Source organism: Homarus americanus, unplaced genomic scaffold (genome assembly GCF_018991925.1).
Source record: "Homarus americanus isolate GMGI-L3 unplaced genomic scaffold, GMGI_Hamer_2.0 scaffold16430, whole genome shotgun sequence".
NCBI lineage: Eukaryota > Metazoa > Arthropoda > Malacostraca > Decapoda > Nephropidae > Homarus > Homarus americanus.
The window spans coordinates 6,452,033-6,472,539 of record NW_024729259.1 but is presented as its reverse complement, the minus strand read 5'-3'; the positions used below and the strand labels follow the sequence as shown (position 1 = coordinate 6,472,539).

At 38.4% G+C, this 20,507-nt stretch overlaps 2 protein-coding genes across 2 annotated transcripts in view; both read right to left on the bottom strand.

The window, feature by feature from the left end:
• LOC121866549 (ubiquitin carboxyl-terminal hydrolase 16-like) overlaps nucleotides 1-10,853 on the bottom strand; it is a 91,467-nt gene extending 80,614 nt beyond the window's left edge. The window contains exons 1-2 of the mRNA XM_042366316.1: nucleotides 10,468-10,853; nucleotides 5,220-5,547 (exon numbers count right to left, since the gene is read on the bottom strand). Of these exons, the coding sequence (XP_042222250.1) occupies nucleotides 5,220-5,388 (169 nt within the window). The 5' untranslated portion in view covers nucleotides 5,389-5,547; nucleotides 10,468-10,853. The remainder of the gene's footprint in view (nucleotides 1-5,219; nucleotides 5,548-10,467) is intronic.
• Nucleotides 10,854-16,298: 5,445 nt separating this feature from the next.
• On the bottom strand, nucleotides 16,299-19,898 carry LOC121866488. Its single transcript, XM_042366200.1, has 2 exons — nucleotides 19,862-19,898; nucleotides 16,299-19,620 (listed from the first exon to the last, which is right to left on the bottom strand). Exon 2 carries the CDS (start codon nucleotides 19,339-19,341, stop codon nucleotides 16,639-16,641), a length of 2,703 nt encoding a protein of 900 aa, XP_042222134.1. The 5' UTR covers nucleotides 19,342-19,620; nucleotides 19,862-19,898; the 3' UTR covers nucleotides 16,299-16,638.
• Between the last annotated feature and the right edge of the window lie 609 nt (nucleotides 19,899-20,507).

The window sequence follows — 20,507 nt, the reverse complement described above, 5'->3', positions numbered from 1 at the left end:
TGTCACGGTTTTCAGTATGATTAGTTCAAACAGTGGTATCTGGCAACTTATTGGGAGCCCAGGCTGGCTGAGGCTGCCCAGTGAGTGACCATTGGGCTGGCCGCCATTGGAGTAAGATGGTAAGGTATATTAACGAACTGCCGAGCCAAATTTCTTGTTTCCCAGCTTATTTCTGGCATTCCCTTATATTTTCACAGGTAAATGGCTTCAAGACAGGTTACAAAAGTAAAAGAACTACTGCATATCCCAATCCCATGTTTGAAAGACAAACATAAAGGGAATTAATCATTGTGTGTAGAAGCCAGCACTGAGGGGGGGAGGGAGAGAGCTACAGCTGGCATTTCCTTGCTCACTGCTCTACTCTCTCACCAGCTCCAGCTAAATGGTAATGCAGAATTTTTTCTCTTATTTATTTTTTTATTCCTCACATTTACTGGTACAGTACAGTATATAATATTTTATGTACAAGAAGTACCGTATTTTATGGCATAAAAGATGCACATCTATATAAGACACACCCCCCATTTTAGCAGGGAGTATTTAGGAAACATACTTTAGAAGGATTTTCCTCCTGTAAACATAGTTTTCTTAAACTAATACATAAAGTACCAGTAAATGAGAGGAATAAATAAAAACAATACCAATAAATATGTTAAACAAAAATACTGTTTTGCCAAAACAATAAATAAGAGTCAAATGAAAGCTTAACACAATTGCCAATTGCATACACTCCGTTTCACCATAGCAACTCAGACCAGCAGGGACGCTACCTCCGCCAAATCCCTCCCACACTCTGCACCCTCCTGCCGCTCCTCCACTGAGCCAGGTAACTCGTGGGCAAACAAATTTAATTACCTTTGTGCTTCCCCTTGTGACAATTATTTCTTTTACTTTTTTCATAATATGTATGTTATGTTATGTTAGGTCAGGTCAGTGTTTAAGTGTGTATATAATTGAGTAAAAATAAATTAAAAGTTACGTATATCTACCCAAAAATACGGGTTGAAGAACACCATAACACCTCACAGCTTGGCCCAGTAGCCTGGTGAGTACAGTGATGAGTCTAAATTAGCTACAGACACAAACATGAAAAGAAAGTTATCTGTAAATCTTCATTTTTATCAGGTATTTGTAGATTTAAAAATAAATGTTGCGGGTATGACATTAATAGATACCCTGTTGTAATGCTTGTAAGAGTTCAGAAATGGTTACTGCTTAGCTACCTCTGAAGAGTTGTGTGTATGCCGTATGGATGATAATCGTCTTAGGTTATCATCATCAGTGCAGTACAGTAGTTATAAATCCAGCTTTTATATTTACAATACATAATTATTTTTTAATAAATTAAAAATCAAGATGATAATAATAATAATAATAATAATAATAATAATAATAATAATAATTATGCGCTTAAGTAAGCAATAACAATTTTAATTCTGGAGTGCGTTAGGTATAATTTCGACTACTGGAGACAGCAACTCGGGGATTCATTAGCCTACGGTACACATCAACTTCACACATAGAATGCAGGCAGAATTTTTTTTGCCATTTTTCAGACACAAAGTGTCTTATATGCAGTAAAATACAGAAAGTTCTTCCACACAGCCAGCTCGCAACATAGTTCAGGCAATCATCCAGCTTTGCCACGCTGCCACACATCTATGGGTCATGGATAAATGGCGGTGATGGTGGTGGGTGTGTGTGTGTGTTGTGACGCATTTAAAGCCCAGTAACCCACCGTCTCATAGCACATTTACTTCCCACATATGTTCTATATTTTTCTTATTTTACAGTTTAATATTGTTTTCTATAATTTTAAGCCACATTAGAGTACGGGTATTGTAATGATTTTTTCACAACTTTTATAGTTTTATTCCATGTAACAATATAAGAGGCTGCTGGGATGGCAAGTTGGCCATATGGTTTATAGCCAAGGCCTTGGCTAGAACCACCTCCATACACATTCACTCCTCACACATATACGTACATACCCACGCTCTTTGTTTTCTTGTTTTATATCATATTTTCTTTATTTTTAAGCCACATTAGAGTATTGTAATTATTTTTGACAAATTATATAGCTTCATTAATGCAACATGAGCCTGATTTTCATCTCTCAAACCCAGAAAAAACTCCCCCATCCCCGGAATTTTCCAGGAATCGGGAAAATTTTATCGGAATTTTCTGGAATATGTGCCTCTCGGAATATGTAAAGGTTGTGAAAATACAGCATTACTTCAAGTTTTGTTGTACTCTCAAACATGTAAACATGTACAGTATAGTTAATGTTGTATGCAAACATTTGTGGTGTTCTTCATGTTTATAATTCATTTAAAATAAAATTACTGTATACTGTATAATAGTTTAACCAACACACTCACCAAGTTTTTATTTGTCCCAGAAAGTGTACAACAATAAGAATAAAAAAAATTAAAAAATACTCAATACATAAAGAAATCACAGCTAACATTTTAATAAAAAGGAAGGGAGGAGAGAGCTTGGGAGTGAAAGTGGGTCCCATGAGCATGACTGCCCATTAGGGACAGTGTGGATACAGCACACTGCATACTAAGCCTTTGGTACACAAGGAGGTAGCATGACCAGTATTACACTCGACTGCATTTCTTTCCCCAAGTTGTAAACTTAGGTGCCCATTTACAGCTGGGTGAACTGGGAGTGCCTGGGGGATTGAACCACCAACACCATGAAACAGGAGGCAGGTGCTGAATTGGTATCCAAGTGCATCCCTAAAGCCCCTTACACATTAAACTGTACACGGCACACGTCACACTTGCTCATTACTGATCATGTAATAATTTTAATGCTTTTAGATAAAACATATTTTGCTAAAGTATGTATTTAAAGACAGTAGCTACGTGAAAAAAAAAAGTGGAAAGCCAATACCAATAAAAAATCCTGAAATTCTTTAGCATATGCTGTCCAAGGGATGTCCCAAGTACATTCCATATATGTCTAGCATTCTTGGCCAGCATCCCAAGAGTTGGCTCATCCACCCCACCCCCCACTCCATCACCAGCTCACCTAGTCTACCCAGGTATCTAAATATAACCATCATACCTAATGTTCTGCTCAGCTTTGGACATTACCTACCCATACAGTTCAATGAGCAAAATCCAGAGCTGTTTCATGCCTGATTAACAAACCCAATTACATCCACCATCAATTAACCTTGTACTGTACGTACATGTATTCAAAACTTGTCATACTCAACCTCCATGTACCTGCACTGTACAGTACTGTACGTACTCTCTTTCCATTGCCAGACAATAACAGACCCCATTTCATGTTTCCTACTAAATCTATAATAATAAATTACTTCATACATAATCTTGGATACAGCAAAGGTATGGTATCAAAATTTTCACAAAACAGTAATATAATTTCAATTGGCACTTCACACTAGGAGAGGCGAAAATATGAAACAGAGCAAGGGACTGCTCTATAAAAGGTCAATGTAACAAATATACTTACTTCCTATAGAGAGATGTTAATGAAACAAATCAACTCAGAGCTACCAGAACACAACAAACATATACTACAGAGAAAACTATGAGGGTCATACAGTTGGTGTTTGTTTTTTGTTTTTGTAAAAATATATCATTTAAATCAGGGGTAGAAAACTGTTGCCCCTGGACCATTTTTGGCTTGCAAGGGTCTCAGGGTGGCCCGCGACCATACTTTAGTTCAATAATTTTTTTTCTCCTTTATGGAGAGACTCAGGGGGACGACAATTTGTCAATAAATTTAGATGATATATTTACACTATTATAAGACTATCTTATAATAGCGGAACTGCATTGGATGATGTTCCAGGGTGGCAGTCATACCCATGAAATCTGTGTATTATTATTAACAGTGAAAATTATAGGTGGCCCCTGAAGAACTCTTATACAGTACAGGTACAGTACAGTAATTTCAATCTGCCCCTCTGACCTCAAAAGTTTCCCCACCAAGTTAAATAAAAAGAACATACAAAAAACAGCCAAACCGAGCAGCAGAGTAGTACCCAAAGCCACAACAGATGCCATGTTATTCGCCTGTATTACCAAGTCTGGATCTCACTAAGCACAACACCGGGATCCCAAACCCCCTACAAAGATGACACATCTTATGACCTGCATTGCAATATCCACACTGATGCTTTTCCCTGACTGCTTGGTCACATTACCTGCACTATCGCTTGCAAGCCTTTTTCCAGACATTACGGATCAAAAATAAGTTTAAAAAGAGTTGCAATATTACCACGGTGGAGTAATCACATGTCTAAAGAAGTAATAAAAACTGCAATGGCTGACTTAGCAGTAATCAACTTTAGTCACTCATTAACTGAGCACATCACTCAAGAGAAAAGAAGAGAGACTTGCATGGTCTCACACGGAACTTTTGAACCATTTTGTAGATTTTGAATTTCTGTTTTTGTTTTACTGTTAAGCTTTCTTCCTTAACAATAAGTTTTATAAATGAATCAATGTTTTTTAAAGTAAAATTTTAGGAGGTACAGTTTGCCTGTACACTTAACTGCAACAATTTTCATTCTACCTTATAACAACAGTGCACTGTACAGTACAATACAGTACTGTATACAGGTACTGTATGTACTTTACAATATAATAAATAATAATGGTTGCCCCTTGTGTAACGAGGATGGCTGGCCGTGCACGACCCAGTGTCAAGGAATAGTCTGAGAAGATCGGACAACTCACCAACTGTAGTGTCTAACCATTACCCCGGAATACGTTCCGCAAATCAATTAACATCCAGGTTCCCAATTACTGCTGGGTAGACAAAGGCAAATGGCATAAAGAAACTTGCCCATAGTTTCACCCTGTCCAGGGATCAAACCCGGGTCTGCTCCCTTGCGAGGGGATCATGCTGACCATTACACCACTATTCTGTGAAAATTGTACCTCTCAGGTTTACAAGGAGGCATGTTCAGTACTGTACTGTAGTGTGACTGTCAATGGACTCAATGCCTTCACTTCTCAAACATAAAATTAGAATTCCATTCACAGCTGCTGAAGTGGGGGTTTCCTAAGCATGAACCAGTAACCCTTAGGACAGTATTAAGTAAATGCTATACAGTACAGTATATTCACTCAGCCACCACACCCCACAAATATTAGTAATATAAACAACTCAACACAGCAGGCATTTTTAGAACACCAACCACACAGAAAACTTTAGAATCATTACTGCACCTTCCATCTTCCGCTGAGAAGTTTCGACAACACCACAGGGACTCCATTCTCTCTTCTCTCGGGAAGTTTCATCATGTCGTTCAAACATAGAAGCTCTTTTGTTGACAAAGAACTTGTTCAAGCTCAGGGAAGGGAGCGAGTTCCTCTTGTTATTCCTCATTGCACACATTGTTTTTCACTATTTAAGCACAAATTTCACCATACACTTTTATAATTTTCAAAATATTTACACTCACTCAAAGGTTATCTAACACCACTTTGTAGATGTTTTCTATTCATTTCATTTTATTACAAAATATTAAGCACAATTCTTCAATGCACTTCATCTCTAAGGAAACAATAATTACAATGAATAAACCTACTATATTCATTGCATTTTGAAAACACCACGATTTTACACTAAATATGGAAATATAAATAAAACTACCGTATCTGTATCAAGTATTTGCAGAATAATAATAATAATGTCTGCCCCGTGTGCTTAGGTACATTACAGAAGTCACTACAAACACCACTAATTAGCACGTCATGTATGTACCATAAGTAACAATACTGAGGAAGTACTGTAGAGCTCAGGAACACTGAACAACTTACAAACCACACTGGCAAATCTTTACCCAGATATAAGATCCAGTAACACTGTACATTAACAATGGAATTTGCTTATCATTCCATCCTAGACCAGGAATCAATATTTCTGACTTGAACCGTGAGAATAGTAACCACGATATCACCAGCTGATTCAATCCATATTGTGAAGACAAAATTTCAGGTAGAGCAGATTGATAATTGTAAAGGTAAATTTAACGCTTTCATGCTCGATGCTTCCGCAAATAATGTAGAGTAATCATTTCATATAACGGAATAGGGCAGGCATGTCATACCGCAAAAGAGAGGATTCCACTAAATCAAATACTGCACAGTTATACAGTACCTCTTGCAGAGAGGTGGCTATGCTCATAAAATCCACTACAATCTCGGAAATTTCCTTGTCAGAGTTAGATTTAAATGAGAATAGATTCTAGCCATCATTAACACTCTCGGGATCGCCTGAAGTTTCTTTTATGAGCCGGTCACTCACTCTGTTCGGAACCAGCTGAATGACAAGACATCGTAGAGAAGATATTTTTTCCCGAGCGCTATTCGTGGCTAAGATATTGTTTAATATTTATTCAAATGATGTTTTCCTGCATGAAAAAAGACTGGAAATCACATGAAACCCTAAAAAAAAAAATAATAATAAATAAAAGCCATTTTGGTGAAAGTAAGTGAAAAGTGAGAGTTTACTGTTGATTCCTCTTCCTGCTGTACCGACATCATTACATCAATCAGTATAAAATTCACATGGCAAAAAAGAGTAAATCATGAGACAGACAATGGTGTAATCAGAAAAAAAGATAACATAAAAGATAACGGAGTTACAGAGTAAAATGTAAAAATAAGTGGTGGTTAAGCATGCAGTCGCTGAAATGTTTATACAGTACAGTACAGTGGTCCCTCGGTTAACGAGCGCCTCGGTTAACGAGATTTCGGTTAAAGAGTTACCTTCCATAAGATTCTTAACTTCGGTTAACGAGCAATCCCTCGATTAACGAGTTTCTTACGAGCCGACCTGAACATGTTTTCGCTTGCATTTGGCGGTCCACCAGCTGTAGTATTAGTCCACCAATACAGTAATCGGTTCTAGGGCTTAAATTCTTTACCATTTTAGCAAATATCAAGAAGTTTATACTATTCAATAATTTTAAAAGTTTAATATTAAATTTTTAGTCATTTTAACAATTATTGAACACAATTGAAGGTGATGAAACTAGTTTTATGCGTGCCATCCAGCCTCTCAACACACCATACAGGGGTCAGTCTTTGTGTCTTTTCAGTGGAGGTAACATCTTGCTTGAGACTCTCTTCAACTAAATGCTTTTTTTCTGTGTTTGCAAGGAAATTATTGGTCATTTTGAAATATATTTTACATATTGACAATACTTAATGCAGTGCAGTGTTGATTTAAAAAAAATAATCTTGAATTACACCAAGAGAACTAAAATTTTATGGGTGAAATGGCGCCATGGGGTGACTTCTCTTCCACCCCAATGCCTTCTCTTCTCCCTTCTCCTCCACCCCCATTCTAATTCCCATCATCATCATCATCATCATCATCATCATCATCACCCAGGAGCCTTCTACATACACACCTCAAAGTAAGTGTACTTTTCTACCTTTTTTGTTGAATTTAGGCAATTTTCGGTGAGCTGGAACCAATTACCCAAAACCCATTGAAACAATGGTTTCGGTTAACGAGTTTTTCGGTTAACAAGCAACCTTCTAGAACGGATTGTGCTCGTTAACCGAGGGACCACTGTATGTACTGTATACAGTACACATTTTTTCCTTCCTGGTTTTTTGTTGAAATGTTTCAAAATTATTTTTTATCATGGATTATAACTGTACACCTTCTAAGGAAGAGAAATAGACCAGTTTAGAAGTTTCTGTGAAAAAATTTAATTTTGGCAATAATATTTCCAAGTACTACTCAGACGAAGTAGACCTGGTATACGTACGACAATGCTGATGCCGTTATGAATACATATCAAATAAGCACAATATATTCATTATAATTCACCATACCCATATGCATGCCTCTACTGCACTACAATTCACTATCACTTATTATTTTTCCAAGCTAGGCATATATATTACGACATGCTTTTGTGTGGTACTGTATATATGACTTGTGAGTAGCCATTTCACCAATGTCTCATAAATAAAAAATATTTTATTTTCATTATAAATAATTCATTACACATCACTTTATCACTTCATCAGAATACATATCAGGGTTGTATGAGATAAATATCTTGAGATGGTGGCACAAACGCCATGGTGGCCATTTTTAAATTGCAGCTGGGACCAAGACACTCCCTGCTTACTGCGGCAGAATCATTACTGGCACTTATCTGTTACTGCATGGTTCACTACACATAGACGAGTTGCCACCTAGCCTTAATACCCAGTTCCATGCAAGAGAGTGGCGTGACAAAAATGCCATTAAAATTTGAAGTAATTCGACCGGAAACTTTTGGAGAAAATACAAAAAACACCATACAAGTACAATACTGGCATGTCTGATCGTGAGGCAAAAGTTTCTTTTACATTAAATCAAAATGCCACTTAGGAGTGTATGATCCCAAAAATAATAATGTGTTGGAGGAATTTACAGTACAGTACTGTATTATGTTATGAGAGTACAGTACAGTAATAGGATTGGCGGAATGCGGCCGCATTAAACTCTTGAATATTCCATAGATATGTAGCTAAATCTTTTTATATACTACTGTACTGTACAGTGATATTCCCGTCAGCCAGAATAGTTTGTACAGAGCTCTTCCGGGGATAAGAGATTTCCGGGTACTGAGAAGCCTCTCTGAATTTTGGCAGAAATTTAGCATTATTTCATTTCGGAATTTGCTCCAGACCCAGAAAAAAGATTAGAGAAAATTTCTGGAAGTTTGCTCCGAATTTTCAACCTCATAATTTGCTCTCAGACCTGAAAAAAAATTTGAAGACATTTTCTGAAATTTTCGCAGAAAATGCACCTAAGTTTCAACTTTGAAAACTCATCCACAGACCCTGAATTGAGAAAATTTCCTGAAAAAATTACGAGCCAATTTCAACTCCGGGTATTGTGAAAGTCTACCCTCAAGTCCATGCTTTATTACTTTATTAATAGAGCATGGACTTGAGGGTATACGGTCATATTTTTAATAAATTTGTTTCTCATCTTTTGTGAGAGGTTTTCCAATTATTATTTATTTGTATGTGTTTTGTGTGTCTACACACACACACACACACATATATACAATACTGTACAGGTAAAATAAATAATTGTTCTAGGGTCAAACAAAGAACTTCATAAAATATATATATATATATATATAATTATTTTTTTTTTCCTCCCCCCAAGTATTTTAACCGATATGACTCCTCCAATTACCAACAATATTTTTCATTCAAAATGGACAAGGCTTTGAAGTGGAAGGAATTTTAACCTTTTTTGTGTTAATTTGGCTTTTCAATTTCAATTAGGAAAGTTCATGGGGAGATATTCAGTGCTTACTTCTTATTTAACCAATTAGCAGTATTGTAGATGTTGAGTGATACTCGCACACAAGCACTTACTCGGATTTTTGGCGAGTATTTTTTTTTTTACCTTTTGATTTAAAGTTTGGTTCTTTAGGTTCCTTTTATTGTTTTCTTTTTGTCTTGTTGGATTAGGTTAGGCTTATATATGTCTAACCTAACCTAAGCTAACCAGAGAAACTAGAAGGACCTAACCTAATCTCCCATCCAAGCCCCCCCTGGTGTGTAAACCTAACTTAACCAAATAAGACCCACACTAGAAGTACTGTAAATGGCTAATATACAACTCATGGCCATCAGCGGTTCGGTAATTATGGGGGATGTTTTTAGACAGTTTCGTACATTGATTACTTTCAGTTCTATTAATTTTCTTGCATAAATGCTTAGTTTTCTAGATATAGGCGAGTGAAGATACAGTATAGGATAGGTTAGGTGGTATTATTATCGTTTAGGTCATCCAGTGAATTTAAGTAGGTTAGGTTAGGTTGCATTTGAGAAGCAGCACTGACCGATTTTTACTGGTTAGGTTTAGGTAAGGTTCCAAATAGGTGGATGACTGAAACGATAATTTTACTGGTTAGGTTAGCATATGATTTCAGCCATTTTTCTATTTTTTTTTCCAACGTAATACATTATCCTCTAATAAAATCAGTGAAAAATGGGTATTTTTAATCACATTTTCCATGAATACCAGAAGGTGTTCACGATCCAAATAATTACCCTGTAAATATCACCCCTACTTTGTGTTATCCTTAGTAAATGTTTATACAGTACATGTACAGTATATGTATAAATGTGGTACTATGTATATGAATATTTAATTAATTAAAGGAAAAACAGATGAACATGACTTAAAAATCCTCTATTTGATAAAGCTGCACATGTGAATCCAAAAATACCCACAATAACACGATGAACTATGAACTTCTATAATCAGAATTTCTGCGATGATACTTAACTGCTGTATAAACTTTTATACAATGAGAATATATCTATGGATAAGATTGCAATATGCCAAGGGTGATTGGCTGATGAAAGGCAAATAAATCCAGTGGGGTGGGTAAATCCAGTCAAGATCTCTCACTATAAAATGATTGTTGCCATTTCCTACTTTTTTAACTTCACAACATCCACAAAGTATAGTTAGAATTCGATTGACGGTGATAGTCGCACGACAATGCCCGAGCACAAGTGGTGGAAGGACGAGGGTGTAGAGCACATGGAAGCCGCGACACACTGGGGCCAATAGGAGCTGCGGCACCCACGGCCGCCCAGGCACAGTGCCAAGTGCCCCAGCTTTACCCTGGCATCCCACCCTCATCCTGCCATCACACTTGCGTCACTCCCTGTACAAAAAAAACATGCTGGTATTGGGCCCAGAGCCAAGAGTGACGTGAAAAATGCGTCTTGACACTACAAACAAAATTTTATGCTAATTCATATAGCAGTGAAGATTACTTATACATTATTGCTTCCATGAGCTCAACATTGCAACTAGATGTTATAGAAATAATAAAAATAAGCAAAATGATACAATAGGTAAATATAAATGAAATATGTTTACCTGTACCAGCAACACAAGCCCCCGTTCAACAGACGCGAGGGTCGCATCAACACTGTTTGGTGTTGACGTGACGGGGTGGGGAGGGTTGATGTTGTTGTTTTGTTTTTTTTACTATTTACATAATATACATAAATATTACATATTAATATATTTGTCCGTGAAATATTTGGATGACTTTTCTTGTTAATTATTAGTTTGAATGACACTTTTCTTACCCTGGGGCTTTCAGCCGTTACACAAATTTTCTCTTCACCATCCACTCATTAAATTCTACTTCCGTTTGCCTATTACAGCAGCAGCTTGTGTTATCTATTATTGCGCCTCAACAACGAAAGATAGTTTCGTTGAATTGTTGGCCATCCTTGTTCGAATTGCCTTACTATTGTTGTAAACCTGCACTGTTTATATACAGCACATTATATTTATGTCTACTTTTATCCTCTTCACCACTGATCGGCTCGTTAGCCGCTTGGGCGATCGGTCACGTCTCTGTTACGCACTGTTGGCAAGTTCTGGGCATGCACTGGCTAACGAGCCGACCAGTGGTGAAGAAGATAAAAGTTAAAAAGTAAAAGTATTGTCTCGATTGCCCTGCACTGTTGGGAACTTTTGTTTGTTTCCCACAGTTTGAATGTACTGTTCGTACAGTACTCCTGGTAAGCTACCGACACTGCAGGTGAATGCTAAATTAAATTTCTTGGTGCTTCCCTAAATTGTACGTGATCCCGTGCCTTCTATACTGAGTTTGCCTTCTCTTGAGAGTAAATGATAATAATAACAATAAAGTCATTGCAAACTCCATGTCCATTTGATGACTGATACTGATCTTCAGACAATTGCATCGGGCCTGAAATTCAGAAGAAAAATTAATTAAAAACTGTAAGTTAATAGTACATGTGACATCTTACTGTACAATATTTGAATGATTTTTTTATATACAATTTCACTTCAGGGTCACCTTTTATCTTATATTATAATTTATAGGACAAGTGCACATATTGGATTGGTGAATGAAATGTATTATACTGTATAGTTGACTGAAGTGTTGTTATTATTGTGATAACATATCTGTTCCAACACCACCGTTATGGCGGATTGGTAAAGCTGCATTCTGTACATAATGATTATTCAATTCAATCAGATTACCGTCGTCATATGTGAGGGTTGGCGAGCGACCAAGTCCTCCACTCTAAACGTTCTCGGGCAGTTTTTGCCAATCCCCAAAGGGTTTGTATCACTCTGGGGACCCAGTTTTTAATTTAATTGATCCATCCCAGTTTCTGCTTTCCCCTGGCCCTCCTACCCTCAACTTTGCCCATTAATATTTTTGTTAGTATTCCATCGTCCCTAATTACACGACCAAAGTATTTACATTTTCATTTTCTTTACATTTTCAGATTTCCCTTTTAGTTCTTGCTAATCTTAGTACTTCGTCATTTGTTTTCCTGCCAGTGTAGTTTATTCTTAGCATTCGCCTTTAACACCACATTTCAAAGGCTAAAGCTGCCTCCCGAAAGCTGGGAATGTTGTACAGATGCCGAAAATAGCTACTCCACTCCCGAGCAATTGCTTAAGTATATAAGGGATTCATTCGTCCTAACTTGGAGTACTGCTCTCATATGTGCGGTGGCTCTTCTTCTGTTCAACTGTTAGATAAGGTGGAATCAAAGGCATTTCGTCTTATTAACTCTCCTCCTTTGGATGATAATCTTTCTTCCCTTTCTCTTCGCCGCAATGTTGCTTCACTCTCTCTCTCTCTTTTACAGGTAATTTAACGGGCAATGTTCGGTGGATTTGGCATCCTGTGTACCGCTGGCAAGGCCGTGGGCTCGTAACACTCGTCTTGTCCACGGTGCCCACCGTTTCTCTGTGGATGTCGGTCACACTAGAATAACCCGTTATAGTACATCCTTCTTTCCTCACTTAGCCAAACTGTGGAATGCTCTGCCTTCTTCTGTGTTTCCATACTCATACAATCTGCCTCACTTCAAAAAGGTGGTTTTCCGGCATCTTCGTGGTGTTGATTAACATAATTTATTGATTTATTCTTTTATTTTTATTTTTTTACTCTTATTTTTTCGATGACCTGTGCCCGGGTGGGCTATTCCCCGATGACCTGTGCCCGGGTGGGCTATTCCCCGATGACCTGTGCCCGAGTAGGCTATTCCCCGTAAAAAAAAAAAACGCTTTCTAGTGTTTACTGATAAAAGTGATGACATAAGTGCCACAAAGGTCACTAGGGATGACAGGATGTTTTGCTGGAAAGTGGTAGGTACGAGTTAAGTTAAATCTCTGCGAGTATTCACTTGATATACATTCAAGCGTTCAAGCCGTCATTGAGAGTATGTGGAAATGAGCCATTGAACTGTTTACTATAAAAATTCTGAAATGCACAAGTAAGAAGGAATAAAGGCTTTTATATACCCAACTCTACATAAAGAGCGAAGAGAGTGGAAGGACTTGTAAGCTCTCTAACATTACACCCAGACATAATCAGTAATCAGCAACGAGCAACCTAGAAGCAGAGACAACACGACGAGTAAGTTGTAAATAGAGACGACGACCTCCTGCGATTAGCAACCTTATGTAGATTGGATTCACGATATCTATAATAATCCACTTCTAACAATGGTCAGTTTGAAAGGGAACTTAAACTATCTTTGGTCAATCAAAATAAGCATTAAATGATCCAAGCAGTCTATTAACAAGAGACATAAATATTAGTTTGAAAGAATGACTGCCGATATGCCAAATATGATCAGCACTATTGTACGATGTATGAACACTCAGCAAATAGCAGAAGAAGGCTAGAGGCTTTTGCAGTACGTATAGTGCTACAGGGAAATATTAAGAGTAAGATTAGTCATATAAATAAATGAAGAAGTACAAAGACTGACTAGTGCAACGAAAAAAATAATTGAGATAGGGGATTTTGACACGGAATATTAGTGAGTAATCTTGAGGATAGGAGGCCAAGGGAAGGCAGAGATCGGGATGGAAGATGAACCAAATTATAATCTGTGTCCCTAGTGAGACACTAAACAGGGAGGATTCGTATTAGCCTCATTGTTATGTACAGAAATGTTGGTGTCTGGAGAGGGGATGTTACATTACCTTTTAAAGAAGCGCAGACTATGGATAGTGCCGGTGTCCTTTTGTGACATAGTGATGTTTAGATGTAACGCCTTGTAATCAACAGACAGAGCGACACCAAGAGGCCGAGCGAGAGCCTTCAGATATTCTCTCTCCTCGTCAGTGAAGTCATGGTACGAGTAAATGAACAAGGAAAACAGCAAGACTCGGCGGTGGTGGAGTCCCTGTAGCAGCTTCTGCACACCTACGCCTGTTGACACAGCCACTAACTGTAACTAACTGTATACGTGATGCATATTATGTTCGCATACTGAGTTAAGTAATGATAATACTGCATAGGGTCATAATGTCATTACTGAAGATCCATTAAAAGTATTTCAGCAATAACTATCCTTGGTTTACTTAGCATCAATTCACAAACTCGAAATTATAAAAACGCGTTGAATTGTAATGTTCTTAAATTGTTATACTTCTACGAGTATCTACAGCATCTATTTACTATGTATATATAGTAATATGATACTGTGTCCACTTATATTGAATCTTGAATCTCTTAAATTCTTACTTCTTTTACTCTTTTTACTTTTATCCTCTTCACCACTGATCGGCTCGTTAGCCACTTGGGCGATCGGCCACGTCTGTTACGCACTGTTGGGAAGTACTGGGCATGCACCGGCTCCTGAATATATCTAATAATAATAATAATAATAATAATAATAATAATAATAATAATAAAAATAATAATAATAATAATAATAATAATAATAATAATAATAAACGGTTTATTAATAGAGTTGCAGCCGGTGGCTGAAAATATACAGACTTACATTTGATTTAGACATATTGATATAATATGCATTGAATACATTTATAGGGCTGTGCAATACATAAATCAGGAGTTGTTTATTATTTTAACAATAGACGGGATGGTGCTATTCTTATATCTATCGGTGCGGGCTCTTATGGTCAAGTCTGGTCTTGAAACAGCTCACACTCGGTGCCGTCACAACACTCTCTGGCAGATTGTTCCAAGAGTTCACAACTCTCACTCCGAAAAAGTTACCCCTCACAGTTTTCTGGACTTGCGGCTTCTTCAACCTTGAGCTGTGACCCCTTGTGGGGCGAGCGTCCGCCAGCTCCAGGTGTGGGCATTTGACTGATTAGTGCCCCGTGAGATGCTTATATACCTCATTTAGGTCGCCCCTTGCCCGTCTGTAGTATAAGCTAGGTAAGTTCAGGCGCCCCACGTAGTTGAGGTGCCGAAGTGCAGGCACCAGTCTGGTGGCCCTCCTTTGAACATTTTCAATTAATCAATTACGCTACTCCAAATTTTTTGTCGCCATTATAACCTTGTCTGAAATATTTTATGTGATTTCAAGAGGGGAGACATATTGCTTTTCCTAAGTTTCTTCTACTTGCAAAATTTTTTGAGAACATTTCAAATCCGATATGACCAACACGAATTTGTTCAAGCACTGTACAATGTACATTCAGGAGCCCGAACAAGCACAGTACTTACCAACAGTGAGTAACAGAGAGCTAATCGACCTCCGAACCGGCTAGTAATATGACAAGTGTCGAAGAGGATAAGTCAAATTACTCAATAAACACACACCTCACTCAATAAACACACACCTCACTTAATAAACACACACCTCACTCAATAAACACACACCTCACTCAATAAACACACACCTCACTCAATAAACACACACCTCACTCAATAAACACTTATTCGTCAGAAACTCACATCAGACCATACTCTCAAATAAAGTACAGTACCAAACAAACAAATAATTCACGAAATACATAATATTTTTTAGTGTAATTTTTAATGTAAATATTTGACATGAAACTTATTATGGTAAAGGTATGACTTGCTCCATAAAATATATTTATGAAGGATCTTGTAATCCCTACCGAGATAACAGGAATTGCAATGTTCTTGTTTTTTTTTTTTTTAATTCATCGGACCATCCATAAAGTTAACTTTCGGAGCGAGTACCTCAGTTTACATGATGAAACAATGGTAGTGATGAGATGGAACTTACAGGTGAGATGTGTTTCGTGAAGGTTCAGAGTAGTACAGTTATTAAAGGTGGATGGTACCAACTGCTGCACCACGTTACAGCACCAGTAAGCGTCGTTGTCAGTGAGGCCACACTGAAGGGCCAACGAAAAAGTTCCTATGTTGTCCATTGGTAGGGATGGCAGGCTAGCTGGACTGGGGCGGCCCGATTCAACCAACAACAAACCTAAGAATAAGGTATGGTTATGTAGTATTTTCACTTCATTCTAAGAAACTCTATAACTCTTCGATGTGTTTATTGATATCTTTGATTACTGCCTATCGTCAAACTGATCATGATAAAAATTCCGAATCAATTAAGTAATTAAGCATATGTGTGAAACATGCTAGGGGTGAGGCAGATACTGATTTACGCAATTACTTTTATGAACATTTTAGAACTTATTAGACAGTAAATGATCTTTGGCCTATGAGTTTATTGTGATTCACATTATTCAAGCATCATTCAGTCTTGCTCTCGTACATGGACATGCATACCGTGCATACATGTGTGTGTGTGTGTTTATGCATAAATAATACTTCAATAAACAAATTAGTCACGGATCGAGTATACAAGAGAAACTAACAAAAGGATCATAATTACAGAATGCACGCAGGCCCTTGATTCTAGGTAGTGTAGCTGTCAATGCTGGTAACTGCTCCGTGGTGCCCCGAAGCCTAAGGTCCCATAAGGTAGATGGCAGCAACACCATTTTGTCTTCTGATAACTGGCCATGAAACTCCTCCATTGTGCACTTTCCCCCATGTCTTATAGCGTGTAGGAAGTTGTCACTGCAACCGGAATCATTAAAGTGATACTGAATATGGAGTTTGACGGATATTTTCTGGTGAGACAATGCAACAAGCGTATCGTCAAGTCCAGGGCTGAGTGCTGGATCATTTTTTATAGTTATTTCTATAGTCTGAGGCATTTGGAAAGCAAGAACTGATGAGAGACCACAAATGTAGGAGCCATGTGTGGACCATGTACTAAAGTCAGCTAAAACTGTAACAACTTCTTTGATCATCTCGCCGTTCATTTTAGATTCCACCACATGGTGAAGATAGTTATCAATATTGATCTTTCCAGTCAACCTGAAAAGGGGATTGTCATCACCTATCAGCTGGACAATGTCATGGGCATATCTGTTCAGTTGGTGTTGTCCTATCCTGGCGAGGAGGCCCGTCATGTTGAACAGCACTGACTGGAAGGTGCTGTTGCCCTGAACCCAAGCACTTTTTTCTCCCTTGCATCCTGGTGACAGTACCTTCTTTATTACGTTGTTCACCACCATGGTAGCATCATGACCAGTGCTGGTGATACTGTAGTCAGCACTAGGACTCTTGCTGACAATACTGGGGTCAGCATCATGACTCATACTGGCAGCACTGGAGACCAGATTAGTTTCACTTAACAACCTTCTAACAACACTCCTGCTTACACTATATTCCTGAAATCTGAGATGCAAGAATGACCAAATCCATCGAGGAATAAGACCTTGCCGTGTTCGCTTCCTACCAAAATATGTGGACAGGACATCTTCATGAGGTAGGTGAAGCTCATCACACTTCTGCTTTAAAAAGTTTATGGTGTTTTCCTGGAGCTCATACTCCCTTCTCTGTATACACTGTAATGCCATGTAGTCGTAAAAAATCAAGAAGGAATTGCATTTTTCTTTGGGATTACAAACTCCTCTCGCCATCAGTCGGTCCACCAGTTTAGATGTCAAGAGTTCCCCTATTTCATAGTAAAGGTCTGTAGAGGTAGTGAGCGTGTTGAGTTTGTCAGGGCAATCCACCCACAACAGGGTTAAAATTGTTAATGTCAGCGGGTTGTTGAGGTGGTCGCCTAGGTGCTCTCTTAACTGGTAAAGTTTGTCATTAAGTTTGGTCTTGATGCTATATCTTTGGTTTACTTCACTAACAAGAGTGTTTATCATGTTTTCCACAAAGTTGAAGTGCAAGCTTTGGGGGATTCCCTTAAGGACAAGGTGTAGGATGCGCTTACCTTGCGGTATAAGTGCAGTGAGTTGGTCTGCACTGCCAGGTCTTGTGGTCAATAGGACTTGCATATTATTGCTTGCCATACTCACAATATCTTTCACTAGCTTAAACGAAGCTTCATTGTACTCATCAAACCCATCAACTATGATAAGAATTTTGTTAGCTTTAATTATTTCTTTGAAAAACTCGAAGCTAACACCAGACCTCAGATAAGTTTCATGAAGTAGGTCTTGGAGCAGCTGGTCAAAGGTCTGAATGTTTGACCCTCGACACTGTGAATATAGGAGAACTTCTACCTTATCCAGGGATTGCATAACCTTAGGTTCTTCAGTCCACGTCTCTACCACAAACTTCAAGAAAGTAGTTTTGCCTATACCACCCTCACCTGTTAGCAAGAGAACGTCCGGTGATGAACCGTCACGACACTTAAAGCTGATAACTTCATTACATTTAACGACACGAACCTGTTGCGTCTGGTGCGGCCGTGCACACATCACCTCGTCTTCGACAAGTGTAGGTTCTGTGAAGAGAACACTTGGTTTAATTTCCACTCCGAGGTGCAGCCAGGGCACTGGATCTACCTGACATGTAACTGAGAATTGTGTACACAATTCATCCCAACTATTTTCCTTGATTTCTAGCTCTATTTCCCGTCTGTAAACTTCCATTTCTTTCTGAATTTCTTTCAAGTCTGCTGGTTCCCTAATCTTGGTTCGTAATCCATCAAAATAATTTTTTACCACTGACAATTTTACTTCAAGCTGGCTGCTCTGCTTGAAGACAGTATAAGCCTCTTGGAATGTGTCCTCTATGAGCTGCTGAAGATGAGTCAACTTGATGTCAAGAATATGCTGCGTAAAATGTTCGTTTTCATGTGATATTTCATTACGTAGCTTTTTAATTCTAAATAAGTTGTATTCCAGTGATGTTCCATCTGATGGTGGAGTCGTCCATTTGGTGTCGTTTATGTTTGCAAAACCACACACTTTCTGAAGGAGGGAATATAGGAGTGTAATGTCAAACTTATTGATATCAGGTATACTAGACTCAAGTTTTACTCTTTGATGGATATCAAAATTTTTCCTAAGCTGTGTGTTGCTATAGCCAAGGATATCGATGAGATACGTCTTGATAGGGTATCCTCCTTGGTAAGACAGTTGGAACACTGCACACAACGCGTCGCGGCCATATGTTTTTAATGCATGGAAGTATCTAAACCACAGAAGGTCGGGCGGTGGTACGCTGGTGGCAGACATGTTCTAGTCTGGCTTCTCAGTCTCTGTATTTCTTGGAAATCTTGATGTTGTCTCGAAGGAAACTAAAACATTTTAACAAGGCACCGTGAGTGTTATTTTAATATCAATTATTTTCATCATCAGATAAGTCACAATATAGTCTAGTGAGTACGATTTACTGCGTGTCTTGAACAATCACTGCTTCTTTGTTCTCTGATAAAGTTTCCTACTTTGTTTGTCCCACAACTGTCGTTGTTGACACCACTGATGTTATCCCTTAACGCTGTTGTTCACTGTTTGCTGTAACGATAGTAATAATTGTATAACATTATCATTATTAATCATATTTATAGATTAGCTAAAAAAAAGGTATATTATGTGAGCCGTGAGCCTCTTGACTCCTTTTTTTTTTTTACGGGAATTAGCCTACCCGGGCACAGATCAAACTACCCAAGGCCTGAGGGGGGGGTAAATACTGTGATGTTGTGGGGTACGTTATGTTTGGGTTCACACTCAGGATGGTTGGAGAAAGGAAACTCACAATGTGCTCTCTGCATACATGTTGTATAGGATGTACAATGCAGCTTGGTGCAGGGAAGGCAGCGTGGTTACAAGCTTGATGTAGAGAGAGCTGGTTGGTGAGGATGCTCAGAGGAGGACAGCTTGTGGGTCACCATGCTCGCCGGCGGGAGCGAGGACCGCCAGGCAGGCGGAGGAGGAGGTGTTGCTGGCTGGTTGGTGTAAGTAGAAAAGAGAGCGATCACCACGAGGTCAGGTCTTAAATAGCGGGGGGTAGGCGTGGCTTAGTAGTTGACCTCCGTGATGTATGGCGGCGCTGATTGACCCAGACCACGAGGCATACACTGGGGAATTCGCGGGGTCGGCTACGCAGCGACAAGCAGCGTTTGTAGGGGAGAAATCCACTACAATGTGATAACTTAAACTCACTGACCTCCACGGTATTCAGTTGTGTTAACTTGAGAAAATTGTAAAGTACTACTCGAGTGTACCAACATTTACTTATACAGTAAATATTATCATCCGTGTAAATGTAAAAGATTTAATACTTTTAAATACTGACTTGTAAATTACAAATAAATGAAGATGCGAACCAGTCGTAAGATAATTTGGAGGAGGTGGCACCAGTAACACTACGCACTACGGGAATCAACACGTTACTGATTCGC

Excerpts from the sequence above, each read along its gene's own strand:
- LOC121866488 (XM_042366200.1), bottom strand. The coding sequence starts at position 19,341 with ATGTCTGCCACCAGCGTACCACCGCCCGACCTTCTGTGGTTTAGATAC.